This window comes from Colobus angolensis, unplaced genomic scaffold (assembly GCF_000951035.1).
Source record: "Colobus angolensis palliatus isolate OR3802 unplaced genomic scaffold, Cang.pa_1.0 Scaffold10, whole genome shotgun sequence".
Lineage (NCBI taxonomy): Eukaryota > Metazoa > Chordata > Mammalia > Primates > Cercopithecidae > Colobus > Colobus angolensis.
The window spans coordinates 20,807,215-20,824,768 of NW_012110919.1; the positions used below are offsets into that span (position 1 = coordinate 20,807,215).

Here is a 17,554-nt window from a genome sequence, read left to right on the forward strand (position 1 = left end):
TGTTAGCCAGGATGGTCTCGATCTCCTGACCTCGTGATCCGCCCACCTCGGCCTCCCAAAGTGCTGGGATTACAGGCGTGAGCCACCGTGCCCAGCCGATTCTTTGCCTTTTACTAACACGACTTTCCACAAGAAAAATGTGTGTGTGTGTATCTATTTATGTATATATATACACATACACATATACACACATGCATTGACTATATATGGATGAATACTTACCATGTGCCAATGGCCCCAAGGGGCAGGTATTGTCATGCCCATTTCACCAGAGGAAGAAAATGAGACCAAAAGGTTCTGCCACTTGGTTAGGATCACCAGATACTAACTGGGGAGCTGGGGCTCAAACCCAGGTCGGTGAGTCTTTGTCAAGACCCCATCTTGGGAGGACAAGGGTCCAGGGAAGACACTCTCTGTCTCCCAGGCTTGAGTTTCACTCTGAAGCCACAGAAGCATGGCAGAGACAAGCAAGCTAAGGCCTGGTGAGGAAGTAACTTTCTCAAAGTAACACAGCAAACCAACAACGAAGTCAAGATGGTGGGAGTCCCTGACCAGCTGCCTCCTACACATCTTCAGGTCTCGACTTAAATGTCACTTCCTTGGGGAAGCTCTCCTGGACCACATAACGCATGGCCAGGGGCAGGCACGTGGCAGGTGAGCTTACCTTCACTGTCGGTGAGCACTTCCATGCGCCCGCTGAACATGGCCTTCAGCATGGTGTCCTGCTTGGTCAGCGTCTGCATGGTGGTATAGTAGAGGGCTCCACCCACGTTCAGCTTCACGTATTTGGAGCTGGGGCTCGTGCCCTTGAAGGAAGTGGTGCGGGTAGCAGCCGCTGGCACCGCTGAGCTCACCACACTTTCTCCTGACATCTCTTCCTGCCAGTAGAGAGGACACAGGGTCATGACATCAGGCCTGGTTGACTGCTTTCAGCCTGTGGATTCAATCTGGACTCCAGATGTGTTTTGCTTGGGCCACACATACACAGCATTTAAAAGTTTGCTTCCAATGTGGACAACTAAGGAGCGCTCACAGAAAAATCTGGACTTCTGGCTTCTCTTAAAATCAGAGGCCAACTGGGCTAGCAGGGGAACAACTGGTGGGAGCTGGGGTATTGGATGCCCCCTAGAGAGGGCCATGCATCCCCTGGTTTGTCCCAAAACCCACCCAGATAGCCTCATACACTGACCTTGCCTGCCGACCCTGCAGGCATAAGTGTGCCACTAACTCTTATGTTATAAGCACCTCCTTCCTGCCTAGCACCTGTATACATGCACACCCTGGCTGCACCCTAAAGCAGCCTAAAGCACTGCCCAGGTCTCTTTACATTTCCTTATTGCCATGTATCACCGAATAGCTAGGTGTCATCTTTCAGCTGCATCACAGATGAAATAAGCTTTTATGAAGTTGAATGGTATTCCAGCTCACACTCCTATCACTTCTTGTGGGGAGAAGGTGTTTCTGAGGACTAAACAACAGACACGGAAACTTTTGGAACCCAGTTATTGCAAAATTAGACCTCCTAGACTAGCGCTGCCCAAAAGAGCAAGATTACACTACAATCTCCCTGATAGCATGGCCAACTCTATGGCACATCTCAAAGAAATGGATACAGTGGCTGATTTACGCAGGCCTGGAAAATAAGACTGGTATCCGGCACATGTGAACTCAGAGAAAACATGTCTGAAATGAACAGGTAACATTGTAGAGCTGGAGATGTGCAAGGGTGGGCAGAATCTTTGCTGAATCTGGGGTAGGCCCCCACGGCTGGCCTTACCATTCCCATTGAACATCAACAGTTTCTCACAGCACATCACCATCAGACAAGGCCACTCTGTGACCTTGCAACAAGACAAAAACAGGACCATTCATTCATGTCTGAACACAGACAAAAACATAAACATTATACAAAATACAAAAATGACCAAAGATCTCCTATCCTGGCTAATATGAGTTACAGCCACTGCTTTACCAATGAGAGGTTTAGCCTCCTTCCATTCTTCCTGCTTTCAAGTCAGGAATCACTGAGACCCAATCACAAAATTAGCCCTGCTTCCCAGTAGCATCCAACACAGAGCAAAGCCCCACTTCTCTGAACTCTCTCTCAAATCACCCAACACAAGCCCAGCCCTTCTCTGAGATGTCCCACAGTTCTCCCCCAATGCAACAAGGAAATAAACCCAGCTTTGCTTGACCACAGGTATGCTCCTTGTGGTTTTTGGCTGCAGGGCACTGACAGCACATAACTTTTTTGAACTATTCCCTGAAACTGAAAAAGAATTGTCTAGCTTTTCCAGATTTTCTATAATGAATGGGTACTACGATTATAACTGGTAAAACACAAGCATTATTTTTGTAAATGGGACGGGGAGTAAAGGGTGGCAGCCTGCAACAGCAGAGGCAACGCAACAGTCACAGACAATATTCAATTCAAGGTTATTCAACTCTTCTGGCCAACTCTCCCCATCTCCATGGCACCCAACAGTGGCCTGGATATCACCTGCCAGGTCAGGGCCTTGCAGAGTGAAACAGAGAAAGAACAGCCTCCTGGAAAGAAATATTTTCTCAAGAAACAGTTCCTTTTTCATCAAGAAAAGTCACAAGAAAGTACGTTTCCAAAAGCTCAGGCTTAGCTCACCTGGGGTCTTGCTGCCCGACGCCAAACACAAAAGCGGTCCAGAGGAAGCAGTCACCCCCCCTTGTAGCTATCCTCTGACATCAGTCCCCAGAGACCTCACACTAACAGTTATGACCAGCTGCCTCCCTCAGAAAAATCCTTTGTCCATGGGATGACAGGAGTAGCTTATGGAAATAGAGTTTCCAAAAACTGTGAAGACCTCTAAAGGGGGGGAAAAAAAGGCTTATGGTCATGGGTGAGGGTATGCGTTAAGGAAATTTACCCCAAGCATTTTGGAAGCTGCCTATCATGAAACAGACAACAAAGTACATAAAGTATACTTCATGTAAAGTCAAAGTACAGTAAATACATGATATGAAGGATTTTTTTCTAATGCCATACTTGTATAGGACACTTATCATGAATGGAGTATGTAGGCCTGGAAATTGCTCTGGGTGAGCAAACAGTGAGTGAATGTGAAGGCCTAGGACATTACTGCACACTACTGTAGCTTTATCAACACTGCACAGGAAGGCCACACTACATTTATTTAAATTTTTTTTCTTTCGATAATAAGTTAACCTTTGCCTACTATAACTTTTTACTTCAAAAACTTTTTAATTTTTTTTTAACTTTTGGATCCTTTTGTAATAACACAGCTTAAAACACATATTGTACAGCTTTACAAAAATACTTTCTTTATATCCTTACTCTAAAAGTTTTTTTTAATTTTGAAAGTTTTTTGTTCAAAACTACAAAATACACACACATGAGCCTAGCCTACACAGGGTCAGGATTGTCAGTATCACTGTCCTCCGCATCCTGTCTCACTAGAAGGTCTTCAGGGACAGTGACAGGCATGGAACTGTCATCTCCCATAACAATCCCTTCTTCTGGAATACCTCCAGAAGCACCTGCCTGAGGCTGTTTTACAGTTTTCCCTTTAAAACAAAAAAAGCAAGTAGAAGGAGTATAGGAGTATATTCTAAAATAACCATTAATAGTAAATACATTAACCAGTGATACATCAAGTTTACTACTATTATCAACTATTATGTATTGTACATAATTGTATGTGCTAGACTTTTATACAACTGGCAGCAAAGTAGTTCTGTTTACACCAGCATCACCACAAACACGTAATATGTTGTGCTACAACTGAAATGACAGCTAGAATATCACTAGGTTATAGGAATTTTCCAGTTCCATTATAATCTTAAGGGATTGTTATATATGCAGTTTGTCACTAACCAAACTGTCATTATGTGGTGCATGACTGTACCTTTTTTGGCTTTCCAATACCTTTTTAAAGATAATTTGCACATAATAAAGTATATTTTAAGAGTACAGTTTGATGTGTTTTGGTCAATACTTGCACCTGTGTAGCCCCCACTCCAATCAAGCTGTCTTGGAACATTTCCATGGCTCCAGAAGGCCCCTGGATGTCCCCTGACCACTTAATTTCTACCACCACATGCCTTTTACAAATCCAAACAATGCTGGAAGACAGCTACAGTTATTTCCATTTTGTGGATTTGGATGCCACAGCCCCGACAGGGTCAGTCACTCTCAAGCTAGGAGTTGAGTCAGTGATGGGGCCAGTGAAGGACATGGGCAAGTGGTGGCTGGCCCAGAGCCCATCACACCTAGTAGATTGAGAGCTATGATATATAAGCTGAGAAAGGTCAGCCTCACCTCCCGTCTTTAAAAAGTACAAAGAGCCCTGAAAATAGTTGTGAGGTAAAGTGTGGCAAAGGGTTTGGAGTCAGACCCGCGTGCAAGGCCCCAGCCCTGCCACTTAGTAGCTGTGTCCAGGGCCAACAGCTTCACCTCTCTCACAGGGCTCCCTGGCTCTGAGTAAACACTCGGACACGAAACACTGAAATTATGGTAATTTGAGAATGCTCCCGAAGTCTCAAACTATCTTCTCCTCTTTGGAAACCGTGTCCAGCTCTAATGGCAGACGGCATGACTAAAAGATAAAGGCAGGAGCCATCCTGATCTAGAATGAAGCTCCAGATTAGGCAACAAAAGCTCTGAACCTTTCCAGAGCCCACCCCCTCCAAAGGTCAGTCAGCCTAATAGTAGGCAAGGCCCCTGGGGGAAAAGTTCTGGCAGCATTCACGTCCTTGAGCCCAAGTTACAGTGAACTGAGGACACGAGGCAGTGGACCAGAAACCCCCACAGCAAATCTCTCTAGGGAGGACTCTCCCCATTGTTGCTACTGGAATCCTGCTTTTTTCCAGGGGGTGGGGGGCAGAGTTTTGCTCCTGTTGCCCAGGCTAGAGTGCAACGGCACGATCTCTGCTCACCGCAACCTCTGCCTCCCAGGTTCAAGCGATTCTCCTGCCTCAGCCTCCCGAGTAATTGGGATTATAGGCATGCGCCACCACGCCTGGCTCATTTTGTATTTTTAGTAGAGATAGGGCTTCACCATGTTGGTCAGGCTGGTCTTGAACTCTTGACCTCAGGTGATCCTCCTGTCTCGGCCTCTCAAAGTGCTGGGATTACAGGCGTGAGCCACCGCACCCGGCTAACTTTTTGTATTTTTAGTGGAGATGGGATTTCTCCATGTTGGTCAGGCTGGTCTCGAACTCCTGACCTCAAGTGATCCACCTGCCTCAGCCTCCCAAAGTGCTGGGATTACAGGCATGAGCCACCGCGCCTGGCCAGTATCCTACTTTTTGACTTGTTTCAAATGTTTGATTTCATTACTAATGAAGTTGGGGAGGTGAGGCAGGAGACAGCAAAATTGGTTACGTTAAACAGAGAGGCAATGAATACTTGAGATACTGGCTATGAATCTGATTCAATCAGAAGTTTATTCCAGTTAAATGGTCTCCCTTCTCTCCATCGCCCCTGAATATAATATTGCTGATTCTAAATAGTGGCTCTCCAGTTGGTAACAATCAAAATTACCTAGGAGCTCAAAACTCCTGACACCTGGGTCCTACCAAGAAAATTCTCATGTAATTGGTCTGGGATGTGTAGGCGACAGAATTTTTAAAACTTCCCCAGGAGATTTTAAAGCCCACCAAGATTACAGCCCACTGTTGTAAAAAGCACTGTACCCCTTATTTAAGCTACCATTAACTCCATGGTCTTGGCCCAGTGAATTCCTGACCTGACACATAAAAACAAACCAAAACACCCTAAACCAAAGCCAGCCCCCACTTCACAGCTTCAGAGCCACAGGCAGGAAGCAATCGTATGCATGCATGAAAATACAAAAATCAGCTGAAGGGGGAAAATCCTAGACTGGAAAGGAGGCTCAGGCAAGTACAGTAGAAAAAAAGGCACCAAATCCCTGACCCCACATTTTCTATATGCTTCTTTGCGCTTTGTTCTTGTGCGCATGTGTGTGTTAAGGAAAACTGGATAGTCTTGGCAAGCCTGGATTGCAACCCAGTTCCACCATTTCCTTTGTGAAATTCAAGCAATTTAACCCAAGTCTCAGTTTTCTAACTTGTAAAATGGAGCGTTAAAGTCATAATCTTCAAAACCCTCAGAGAATGAATGTTAAAGTATTTGGCACCTAGTCCTTTGTGTCGTTTCCTTTGGGCCTCTAAAACTGTGGGACCAGTGGTTCCCAACCCTGGCTACTAGAATCACCTGGGTGTACTTAAAAACCATGATGCTAGGCCAGGTACAGTGGCTCACACTTATAATCCCAGCACTTTGGGAGGCCGAGGCAGGAGGATTGCTTGAGCCCAGGAATTCGAGACCAGCCTGGCCAATGTGGTGAAACACTGTCTCTACCAAAAAAAAAAAAAAAAAAAAAAAAAATTAACCGGCCATGGTGGCACATGCCTGTAGTCCCAGCAACTCGAGAGACTGCGGTGGGAGGATTGCTTGTGGCAGGGAGGGTGAGGCTTTAGTGAGCCAAGATCAATCACACCAGTGCACTCTCCAGTCTGGGTGACAGAGCAAGACCCTGTCTCAAAAAAACAAAAACTCACACACACCGGTGCTTGCCTGGGCTACACCCCAGATCAATTAATCAGTATCTTAGAGATGCGGAGGGGTGGCTGATCAGTCACTAGTGTTTAAAAAGCTCTTTGGCGGATTCTGATATGGGACCAGCGCTCACTGCCATCTAGCTAAGGTGTTTAACCAGCTTTATCTAAGAATTGCCAGGGATGTGAGGCAAAGCATCACCTCAGGGGATTCCTACAGCAAAGAAGTTTAAGAAACACTGTATTGAGGCTAGTTATAAAATCTTCCCAAACTGAGGACATTTCTACAACTCAGAAAAGTCTGCTGTTACATTTCAACTAAGTCACATCAGTCACATAATTGCAGCATTTTACATCCAAAATTTGCTTATAAGACAGCTACCGCCAATTTCAACTGTCCCACCGAATGACGTTCTCTTCCTGTGTTTAATACACAAATTATTGGCCTATTTCTCTCAATGGTCTAGTGAGAAAGACATTTATCATCAACCCCACTTTTTAGGGGAGAAAACTAGGAATCACACCTATAAGAGCCCTCTGACTCAACTCCTATGCCCCCTTTCATTACACAGTCCAAATCAAGAAATCATTAGTCTAATCCCTTGCAAGGCTTGTTAAAACAGATGGGCTCCACCCCAAGAATGTCTGATTCAGTAGTCTGTGATAGGGCTTGAAAATTCAGCCATTTTGAATAAGTTACCAGGTGTTGCTCCTGGTGGGACCAGAGTTTGAGAACCACTGGTTTATGCTACCTTCTTCCACTCCGCTGGTCATTACTTTGCACAAAATGGAACAGACAAGTCAAAGTCAGATACAGGATAACTGATTTTTCTTCAGCAGCGTCACTGGGACTGATTTTCCCTAAAGACTGCACTTTCCAGGGACGTGACAAACAAGCAAGCAAGAAGAAAGAAGATCTGGGCCAATCTTTGGTCATCTCTACCCAGGGACAATGAGCTATTCAGGGAACAGACCCTTGAGGATCCCAAGGAGACACACCCCACAGCTGAGAGACAGATCTTGAGACATCCTCCGGCTCCTTAGGCGTGGTCACCTCTGGCCTCAATGGAAGTTACAGATAGGTACCCAGGCGCTAGCTGAGGCACTGGACTTCGTGGCGCTGGTATCCTGATCTCAGGCCCCTGGCATCTCTCCCCAGAATTCCAAGCACTGAACGCACATCCGCCTGCTGGGCTCCCTCGATTTCTTTCCCCCACTCGCCCGTGTTCAGACGCACCTGGGAGCCCCTTCCTCACTTCCTGAAAATCCAGCGACTCCAGCCACAACCTCCAAAACCCCAAACGCTCCGCGCCCAGGAATTCTACCTCACCTTCTCATAACCTGCCCATTCTCCTTCATAATCCTCCAAATCCTCATTTTCCACCCCAAATGTCCGTTTTCAATTGACATCTCTTTGTTCTCCTCGCAATCACCAACTCTCATCTCCAACCAGTGTTCAGTACTCACTCGGAGACACCCCTTCCTTACGCACACACGTATCTACTCCCCAAGCCCAAATGTGCTTCCCGGATTCCAAACTGCCAGGGATTCCCCCCCGAACTCCACCACCACCCCTAATTCTCCACCCAAAGCCCTTCCCCCACCCCCGGCCTTTCCCCCAACCAACCCCCCAAATGCCTCTCCACTATCGCAACTGCCCCTCGTCGCACCCCCTCCTCTCTGTCCCTTCTTCTTATACTCTGCTGCTGCCCACCTCCCTCGGCCGCCTTCAGCCCCCAGTCGGTGGGCACCGCCCTCCCTACCATGAAAAGTCGGAGGACGCAGGAGTCTCCAAACCCGGACTGTGAGAGGCAGGAAACACCCAGCTCACGCCAGCCAGGGGCGGAGGCGGGGCCGGGGCGGTAACTTCCGTTGTCCGCACCCCACTTCCGCCCCGCAGAGAGCAACGTCTTAAATCGTCCGTTGTGCGCCTAGGGAGCAGTTTTCTTTCCAACCTCCCCGGCCGGAATGGGTGCCAGCTTCTCTTGGATGGCTAGGGCATTTATCCTGCCTCCGCTATTTCAGCTGCCAGAGGGGAGGACAAGGTGTGGGGAAGTTTTCCATCCCGGGCGGAGAAGCTCTGCGGAACTGTCATTTTCCGGAACTGGATGCTTGCTTCCTGGCGGAGTTCTGAAAGCAAACACCCCGGGGCAAAATGGCGGTTGTGCGTCGGCTGCTGCCCCGGGTCTGGCAGAACTAGGGTGTTTTGGGCTGAGACAGTGGCAGCTGCGGCCCCGACCCCGAGTGCGGGGACCTCCAGCGAATAAAGGTCGGCCTGCGGGTAGCGAGTGACAACTGGGTTGTCAGTTCTCCGAGTGGTGGGGCGGGGGACTTTGAGAGAGGTGGCTCTACGGCCGAGTCCCTGACTGGTCAGGTCGGAGGAACAAGTGCTGGGATCTGGCTTGTGTGCTCCAGGGGCTCTCTCCGCGGCCCTTTCCACCTCTTTTCACTTTTGGGACGATAGGCCTTTATAAACGGACTAATGCTGGGTGATTTGTTCCTGTGGTTGTTGATGCCGAGGAAAGACGCCGGGCCCCCGACTCACCTAAACTGGAGTTCGAATACTGTTCGCTCGCTGTGTGACCTTGGGTGAGTTCCCTCACCTCTCTGAGCCTCAGTTTCCTTCTGTGTAACTGGAGTAATTAGCAGATTTCACAGAAGGTGTGAAATATGTTTTAGTACTGTGCCTGACACCTAGTTCTGAATATAGAAAAATTTGGTCGTAATTTGAGTCCAGCTTAGCCCCACAGGCAACCTTGCATTCTCGGCTTCTCTTTGCTTAGCCGTTCTGTGAACGGGGGAGCCCTGGATCTTGTTTGTTTTACTTAGTAATAAATAATTGCTTTGGATATACATGGATTCAGATTCAAAAGCATCCACCTAGATAGTCTGCAGCTTTCAATAAATAATAGCTGTTAGTATAAGTAGTCTCTTTAAGTCCTGTTTCCTATTCTTTAAATAAAAATTAGATTATTGAGGCTGGCCACGGTGGCTCACGCCTGTAATCCTAGCACTTTGGATTATTGAGGGAGGCCAAGGCGGGCGGATCACCTGTAGTCAGAAGTTCAAACCCAGCGTGGCCAACATGGTGAAGCCCCATCTCTACTAAAAATACAGAAATTAGCCGGCCGTGGTGGCAGGCGTCTGTAATCCGAGCTATTGGGAGGCTGAAGCAGGAGAATCACTTGAACCTGGGAGGTGGAGGTTGCAGTGAGCCGAGTTCGCGCAGCTGCACTCCAGCCTGGGCAACAAAGTGAGACTCTGTCTCACAAAAACAAAAGATTATCGAGACCTGGTAGAACTGTTGAAAAGACAAGTGGGTTCAATATCTGTACAGTGTCTGATACACTGTCTGCCCAGAACAAATGGTGGTGGTCATTAAACCTGGTGGCCCAGCTTTTCCTACTGTACAGGGAAAATACTCTTGGCTCAGTCAGCAGTTGGTATTTATGGTGCTTCAGCTTTGGAAATACAGAGGTAAGAGAAGAGTCTGAATCCTGTCTCTTAGTTATTACAGTCTTGACTCTGCCACATGCTAATGGTCTAAACTGGACTAGAGGAGATCATGAGTGATCTTCTCATAGGATTCCTGGTCTTATTAGATGAGATCACTTATAAAGGACTTGACACATAATGGGTACTCATTTACTTTTTTAGATGATCTTGGTTGTCACCAACCTCTTATTTTCTCATCTTTCTACCTATATGATTCTTGTTTCCTTAACTGGATTGCAAGCTTCTTAAGGACAATACAGTAAAGCTCACTTACATGCTACATGCTTTCAGATATCCCTTATTAATATTTTGCCATTTAATCCTAATCACAATGTTGTGATGACTAAGTTGAGGTACAAGAAGGGTAAATGTTGCATTTAATCCTTTTAGCAACCCTAGGACGTAGACACTGTTATTACCTTCGATTTACACGTAAGGAAACTGAGGCCTAGAGAGGATAAGTAACTTGGCCAAATGTCAGATAGAATGAGTACTGAAAAGAACCAAGGCCTGCTTTCTCTGATGCAAGACTTTTTCTGCTGCGCACAGCCTTTTCTTTGATTCTCCATGGCATTTAGCAAAATAAGTACTTAATAAACGATTGTGTGTTTTATTAATTGATTAGTATACACTGTGCAGGTGGAGAAGGTGTATAGGAAAGGATGAGAAAAACTGTAAAGTGTAGGCTATTATGTGGTATAAACAGAAATCAACCAATAACCTTGAAAGGATGATAATCTCAAGGAAGGGGATAAGAGTAATTTTGTATCCTGGGAGGCCCCCTGGGAGAAGTGAAAGTTTTAAGATTGTCTTACAGTACTTAGGCACAGTTTGCATGCAACTTTGTTTTTCTTTTAGGAAGAGGCTCCCTCTTCCCCTTCTAATTCGATGTACCCTCTACCATTGAGGCACTGTCTGCATGTCATGGAGGGAGCATATCATTGTGCTCATGGCTTAGGCCCTGCTCTTTCACAGTCCTGAGGAGCTTGAATCTGTTCGTCTAAACAGCAGGGCCAGGAGTTCATAACCCAAGGGACAGGACTGGTGAATCTTAGTGCATTTAAGATAGGAAAAAAGTTAATGGGTGAGAAATGTCAGGCTGCCAGCATTATTTCCTACCCAGAGAACCTTAGTAACTGTCCAGATGGGAGCCTCTGCTGAAGGGTTTTTTTTTTTCTTTTTTTAAATCCTTGTGTCTATAAAAAGAAATACACCAGTTAGACTTATTGACTATACACTCTACACTGTGTGCTCAAGTACCTCCGTAGGTACTTGATACACATCATCACGTTTAGTCCTCATTATCAACCTCTAAGCCAATTAATAGATGAAGATGGAAAGACTCAGGGCCAAGTGCGGTGGCTCACACCTGTAATCCTAACGTTTTGGGAGGCCAAGGCAGGAGGATCTTGAGTCCAGGAGTTTGAGACCACCAGCCTGGGCAACATAGTGAGACCCCACCTCTACAAAAAATTTAAAAACTAGCCAGATGTGGTGGTGTGCACCTGTGGTCCTAGCTACTTGAGAAGCTGAGGTGGGAGAATCGCTTGAGCCTGGGAGGTAGAAGCTGCAGTGAACCATGATTGCACCACTGCACTCCAGCTTGGATGACGGAGCGAGACCCTGCCTTGAAAAAAAAAAACAAAAAAACCTTAGACATTCTCCCTATAGTTATGTGGCAGAGATAGGGACTGGCTCCAACTCCATGTGACTCCCAAAGCCCGTGTGCCCCTCACTGTACAGTGCTGCTTTACCATGTGCATTCTGTGGAAAATTCAGAAAATACAGATCAATTAAGGAAAATTTCCCATAATTTCAGTACCTCAGAACAGCCCCTGGTAACATGTTGGTATAGTTCATGCTAGTTTTGTGTGTGTGCGTGTGTGTGTGTGTGTGTATTTTTCTTTAGGTAATTGGGATCTTATTGGTCCACAGGCAGCCCTTTATTCACTTCTAAGGCATAAACATTTTTCCATATCATTAAAAATGTCAAACATGCTGATGCATGAGAATGGCGTGAACCCGGGAGGTGGAGCTTGCAGTGAGCCGAGATCGTACCACTGCACTCCTGCCTGGGCGACAGAGCCAGATCCCATCTCAAAAAAAAAAAAAAAAAAAAAAAAAAAGTCACACATGACCGGGCGCAATGGCTCACACCTGTAATCCCAACCGAGATTGGGTGTGGTGGCAGGCACCTGTAATCCCAGCTACTTGGGAGGCTGAGGCGGGAGAATCGCTTGAACCTGGGAGCAGAAGTTGTAGTGAGCTGAAATCACGCCACTGCTCTCCAGCCTCAGCGACAGAGTGAGACTGCCTCAAAAAAAAAAAAGTCAAATATAATTTTCAGTAGCTCTTTAACATTCCATGACCTCCAAGTTATTTTGCTTCTCATCACAGCTTTAATTCAACAACAACTTTGGGATTTATTTTCAACATATTCCCTTTAAACTGTGAGGATTGAAGAGATACAGTATAACATTTAGATGAGACACTAAATAAAGAGGACCCAGTGGTGTTTTTAAAAAACCGTTGGCATTGTAGTTACTACTTTTACTCAGGAAGATGTATGATGCCACATCTATAAAATTTAACCCTAAGTTTGGATTTTTTTTTTTTTTTCTGCTTCTGCCAGAAAAAATAACAAGCTTTTCTGAAGTGAGAAGCTGTTCTCAGCCACGAGTCCTGTGCAAGATCACTAATGATTACCTGGCATTTCTGCGACACAGGCAGGTCCTCAGGTGAGATCTCCAGACTTCACTGCTGGGGCAGGAAGAGTAAATGATTCAGAAGATGGCTACTTTTTCTCTCCAAGCCTTTTACAGGTTAATGCAAAAGTAATTACAACTTAGTGTTTTTTAAAAAAAAGTGAAAAACCACAATTACTTTTGCAGCAACCTAACCCTTCCCTCCTGTGGTCAGGCGGGCTCTGTTAGTTTGTTTCAAGGACTGCTGATGATGTTTGACAGATGCGAATCACTGTGGAAAAGGGGTCACAGAGGTCCCTTGATACGTTCATGTGGCGGGAGGCTAGCACCAACTTTTTTGTGGTTATAAAAGGGTATTATTTTATTGTCCTTATTAATACTAATAATAGAGCACACTTATTAAATGCCTTTCAGTAATATGTAATTCATCTGATACCTCTGGGAGATAATACTATTATGTCCAATGTTTGTTTTAATAATTTTTAAATTTCTTTGTATAGATGTAGGGGGTACAGGTTTCTTATATGCATATATTGTGCAGTGGTGGAGTCTGGGCTTTTAGTGCACCTATCACCCGAATGGTGAACATTGTACCAATAGATAATTGTTCAGCCGTTACCCCCATCCCATCTCCCACCTTTTGGAGTCTCCATTGTCTTATTCCACTGTTTGTCCATGTGGGCCCATTGTTTCACTCCCACTTCTAAGTGAAGTCATGCAGTATTTGCCTTTACGTTTCAGAGTTATTTCACTTAGGATAAATGGCCCCTAGTTCCATCCATCTTTTTACTCTGGGTGGTATTTTTGTGTGGGTGCTACTTTGAGTAAAGTAGCCTGGTAGAGAGATTCTTTTCTGGAAGTCTGGCTTTCTGAATAATTCATTTCAGTGTTTTTAACTGGGCTGATAGTGCGTTTTGTATAGAATGGCAAAGTCATCAAGCATCTAAAAAAATCATCTCAGTATGGGAGCCTCCATGGGTCAGTGCTATGTGCTTTAGGCTGCTAGCAAAAGCTGTCCCTTTGGGAAAAAAACAGTTACTGGTGATTTAGATAAAAACTTAGTATATAATTTAGAGCTTCTCTTCAGAAAAGAATCTGTTAGTGGACAGGACCAGTTCTGCAGTAAAGTCTTTACTGGTCCTTGGCAGGATTAGTAACTGTAAGGACAATGCAATAGGCTATACATAAAACCAAATATACTAAATGTCATGGATTGTCTTGCATTCTGAAATGTGTACCTTTTGCTTTGTTAATGTTAAAATGGGCCTTTCTTTGTTGGGTGCTGTCACAAAGTAGGCACCGGTAAATATTTATTTAGTGAATGGATAAATACGATAATGATGACAGCAAATAATCATGTTTGATTTTTCCCTCGAGTCCTTACTTGGCAAAATAAAAGCTGACTTCTCAGTTTTGGTTTCCCAAATACTGTGGCCTATTCCAGAAAATTCAAATATCTGGGAATCTTTGACCTACAGGATACCTGGTTTGAATTAGAGCTTTATGGGTGGGATTGATTCATTCTTTGTTCATTCGTAAAGCTGGACCTGACCTTATCCTATGCCAGGTGCTGTTCTCTTCCCTAAGAATGAGATTATTTAATACAGGATGTAGCATCCCTGGTCTTGGTGAATTGCACGAAAGAGCCTGTAGGAGGTTTGGACTTGTGCTGGAGAGCTGTTAGCACTTTGGAGGGTGTTGACAGGTCCTGAGTATCTCTGCTGCCCAGGTCCTGCCCACCCTCTGCTCTTGAGCCTCTTTCTGTATGTGTTTTCCACACAACAATCTACAACACCTACTTGCCCATTTTCCTTGCAGGGTTTGTGCAGGTTTGCAAACATGTTCACCCTGTCTCAGACCTCGAGAGCATGGTTCATCGATAGAGCCCGTCAGGCACGAGAAGAAAGGCTTGTGCAGAAGGAGCGGGAGCGGGCAGCTGTTGTGATCCAGGCCCACGTCCAGAGTTTTCTCTGTCGGAGTCGACTGCAGAGAGATATCAGGTAAGGGCTAGGATCTCCCTAGCACATGCTTCTCTGGCTCCCAATGAATGGCAGATACATGAGGTTTTTCTTAAGAGTGCTTGAAAAGCCTTCCAGGTGCTACAAGGTCTTAATTTAGAATGTCTTTTTCTGCCCTTTCCTTTCTAGGAGAGAGATTGATGACTTTTTTAAAGCAGATGACCCTGGGTCCACTAAAAGAAGTGCACTTTGTATTTTTAAGATTGCCAGGAAACTGCTATTCGTATTCAGAATCAAAGAGGATAACGAGGTAAAATGATAATAGCAAACGTGTAATACTTCCATATGTCAGATCTTTTATAATTATTAATATTAACTCAGTTTGTTCTTATAGCAGCTTTATGAACTAGTTACTGTCACCCCCACATCCTGTCCCTTTTGTTTTCTTGGGACCTGTTTTGGAGGGATTATGCCCAGTGCTTTTAGGAATCTTTTCACATTGACCATTATAAGCACAAGTTGAACTCAGATGCATGCAAGATCCGGGAAGTTTAGGTAAATGAGTAAAAAAACCATATATGAGATAAAACATAATACAAAATACAAATCATATTAAACGGTAACTGACAGGTAGCAGTGGTAAGGACATCAAAGGAAGTAGCAGGGTCTGTGGCCTGCCCCATCCACGGGGAGCAGCTACTACACAGCTTGGTGGTGGACTCATACTCTGAATTTTTTTTTTTTTTTTTTTGAGACAAAAATCTCGCTCTGTCGCCAGGCTGGAGTGCAGTGGCGCAGTCTCGGCTCACTGCCAGTCTTCACCTCCTGGGTTCAAGCAATTCTGCTGCCTCAGCCTTCCAAGTAGCTGGAACTACAGGCATGTGCCACCATGCCCAACTAATTTTTGTGTTTTTAGTAGAGATGGGGTTTCACCATGTTAGCCAGGATGGTCTCAATCTCTTAACCTCATGATCCACCCACCTTAGCCTCCCAAAATGCTGGGATTACAGGCATGAGCCACTGCACCCAGCCTCTGATTTTTTTTTTTTTAAAGAGATGCCAAAGATCTGAGTCTTTATGCTCAATGTTCATGCATTCATTCATTTTCTGAGACAGGGTATCACTGTTGCCCAGGCTGGAGTGCAGTAGCACTATCACGGCTCACTATAGTCTTAACCTCCTGAGGCTCAAACGATTCTTCTACCTCAGCCTCCTGAGTAGGTGGAACTGCAGGTGTGTGCCACCACGTGCAGCAAATTTTTGTATTTTTTGTAGAGATAGGGTTTTACCATATTGCCCAGGCTGGCCTTAAACTCCTGGGCTCAAGTGATCCACCTTCCTCAGCCTCCCAAAGTGCTGGGATTACAGGCGTGAGCCACCATCAGTGTTCTAATTTGTAAATCTTGGCAATTAATTTGAAATTTTTTTTTTTTTTGAGACGGAGTCTCACTCTGTCGTCCAGGCTGGAGTGCAGTGGCCGAATCCCAGCTCACTGCAAGCTCCGCCTCCTGGGTTTACGCCATTCTCCTGCCTCAGCCTCCCGAGTAGCTGGGACTACAGGCGCCTGCCACCTTGCCTGGCTAGTTTTTTTTTTTGTATTTTTTAGTAGAGACGGGGTTTCACCATGTTAGCCAGGATGGTCTCAATCTCCTGACCTCGTGATCCGCCCGTCTCGGCCTCCCAAAGTGCTGGGATTACAGGCTTGAGCCACCGCGTGCGGCCTGAAGTTTTTTAAATATCCTGCAAATCATACAAAGGGTGCCAGTTTGCACCTGAGGGATTAGAATGATCAGCCTAAAAAATATAATCCCAGGAAAGCAGCTAGTTATCTGTAATAGTACTAACAATGCCATTGAGGCATGTCTCCATGTTACCAGCTGTTAGGCGTTCGCTGTTGCTAAGCTTCACATTGTGCCAACCCTCTCTAGGCACTGGGCCCTTGGGAGGAAACAGGACAGGCAAGGTCTCTACGCTCATAGAGCTCATAGCCCAGCAAGAGAGGGAGGACTATGCAGGCAGTGAACACATGATTGCGTAGATGAGGACAGATAAGCTGGAGGAGGTGACCCTCATCTTACAGAGCAGGAAACTGCAGCTCAGTGTGGTAGGGCAGCTGCCCAGTATCACATGGTTTAAGGGCGGATCCATGATTGGTATAGCCAAAATGGAACCTGTTTTCTAGTTTCCACTTTTCTTCCTTTTGCATTACAGGATACAAATGATGATACAGCAGCCTTTGGCTGCTGTCTGAGGCAAAATCAGTATCCATGGTGCTTAAGAAACAGTAAACTGGAGAGCACAGTTGAGGAGACAGCAGCAGGCCTACAGGAATCCAAGTCCAGTTGGCCAGATTGATACTGTTTTTTGAAAGAAGCCTCAATTTGGATTTTTATGTGAAATCTACCAGTTTCTAAAACATTTCTGTAGGGTTCCTCCAGCTCTTGGGCCACCCGTTGGAGAACCCTTTAGTCTTTCTGACCTTCAGTGTCCTCATCTGTAGGAAGGAACTGCATGTGATTATGTCTGTGAATCACCTGGCATAATACCTGCACGTGCCCGGTACCCGCCGAAGGCTTGTTTTCACTTTTTGATGGGTTGTGGGAATGTATAACCCCCAGTGTGTCTCTTTACAGAGATTTGAGAAGTTGTGTCGCAGCATCCTGAGCAGCATGGATGCTGAGAATGAGCCGAAGGTAAGTGGATGGGAGCCGCAGTGTCTCCCACAAGCTCTTAAGGGCCAACCTACTGGACTCTGAAAGTTCCTGTTGAATGTTAGGACCAATTCACACACAAATGCAAATAGGTAGTGGATGGAAAACATTA

The 17,554-nt window shown here is 45.6% G+C and overlaps 2 protein-coding genes across 8 annotated transcripts in view; one reads left to right on the forward strand and one right to left on the reverse strand.

Annotated features, from left to right (window-relative positions):
• The window catches only part of KCTD10 (potassium channel tetramerization domain containing 10), a 31,196-nt gene extending 22,401 nt beyond the window's left edge, over positions 1-8,795 (reverse strand). For 2 of the 3 annotated variants that reach the window (XM_011936090.1, XM_011936081.1), the window contains exons 1-2: positions 8,337-8,795; positions 665-878 (exon numbers count right to left, since the gene is read on the reverse strand). In XM_011936090.1, the coding sequence (XP_011791480.1) occupies positions 665-878; positions 8,337-8,339 (217 nt within the window). In that variant the 5' untranslated portion in view covers positions 8,340-8,795. The remainder of the gene's footprint in view (positions 1-664; positions 879-8,336) is intronic. The other variant, XM_011936109.1, reaches the window with a different exon arrangement.
• Positions 8,479-17,554, forward strand: part of UBE3B (ubiquitin protein ligase E3B) — a 62,597-nt gene continuing 53,521 nt past the window's right edge. For 2 of the 5 annotated variants that reach the window (XM_011936040.1, XM_011936057.1), the window contains exons 1-5: positions 8,479-8,842; positions 12,701-12,806; positions 14,592-14,773; positions 14,921-15,041; positions 17,365-17,424. In XM_011936040.1, coding sequence (XP_011791430.1) covers positions 14,613-14,773; positions 14,921-15,041; positions 17,365-17,424 — 342 coding nt within the window. In that variant the 5' untranslated portion in view covers positions 8,479-8,842; positions 12,701-12,806; positions 14,592-14,612. Of the gene's footprint in view, positions 9,163-12,700; positions 12,807-14,591; positions 14,774-14,920; positions 15,042-17,364; positions 17,425-17,554 lie in introns of all 5 variants that reach the window. The other 3 variants (XM_011936049.1, XM_011936065.1, XM_011936072.1) reach the window with 2 other exon arrangements.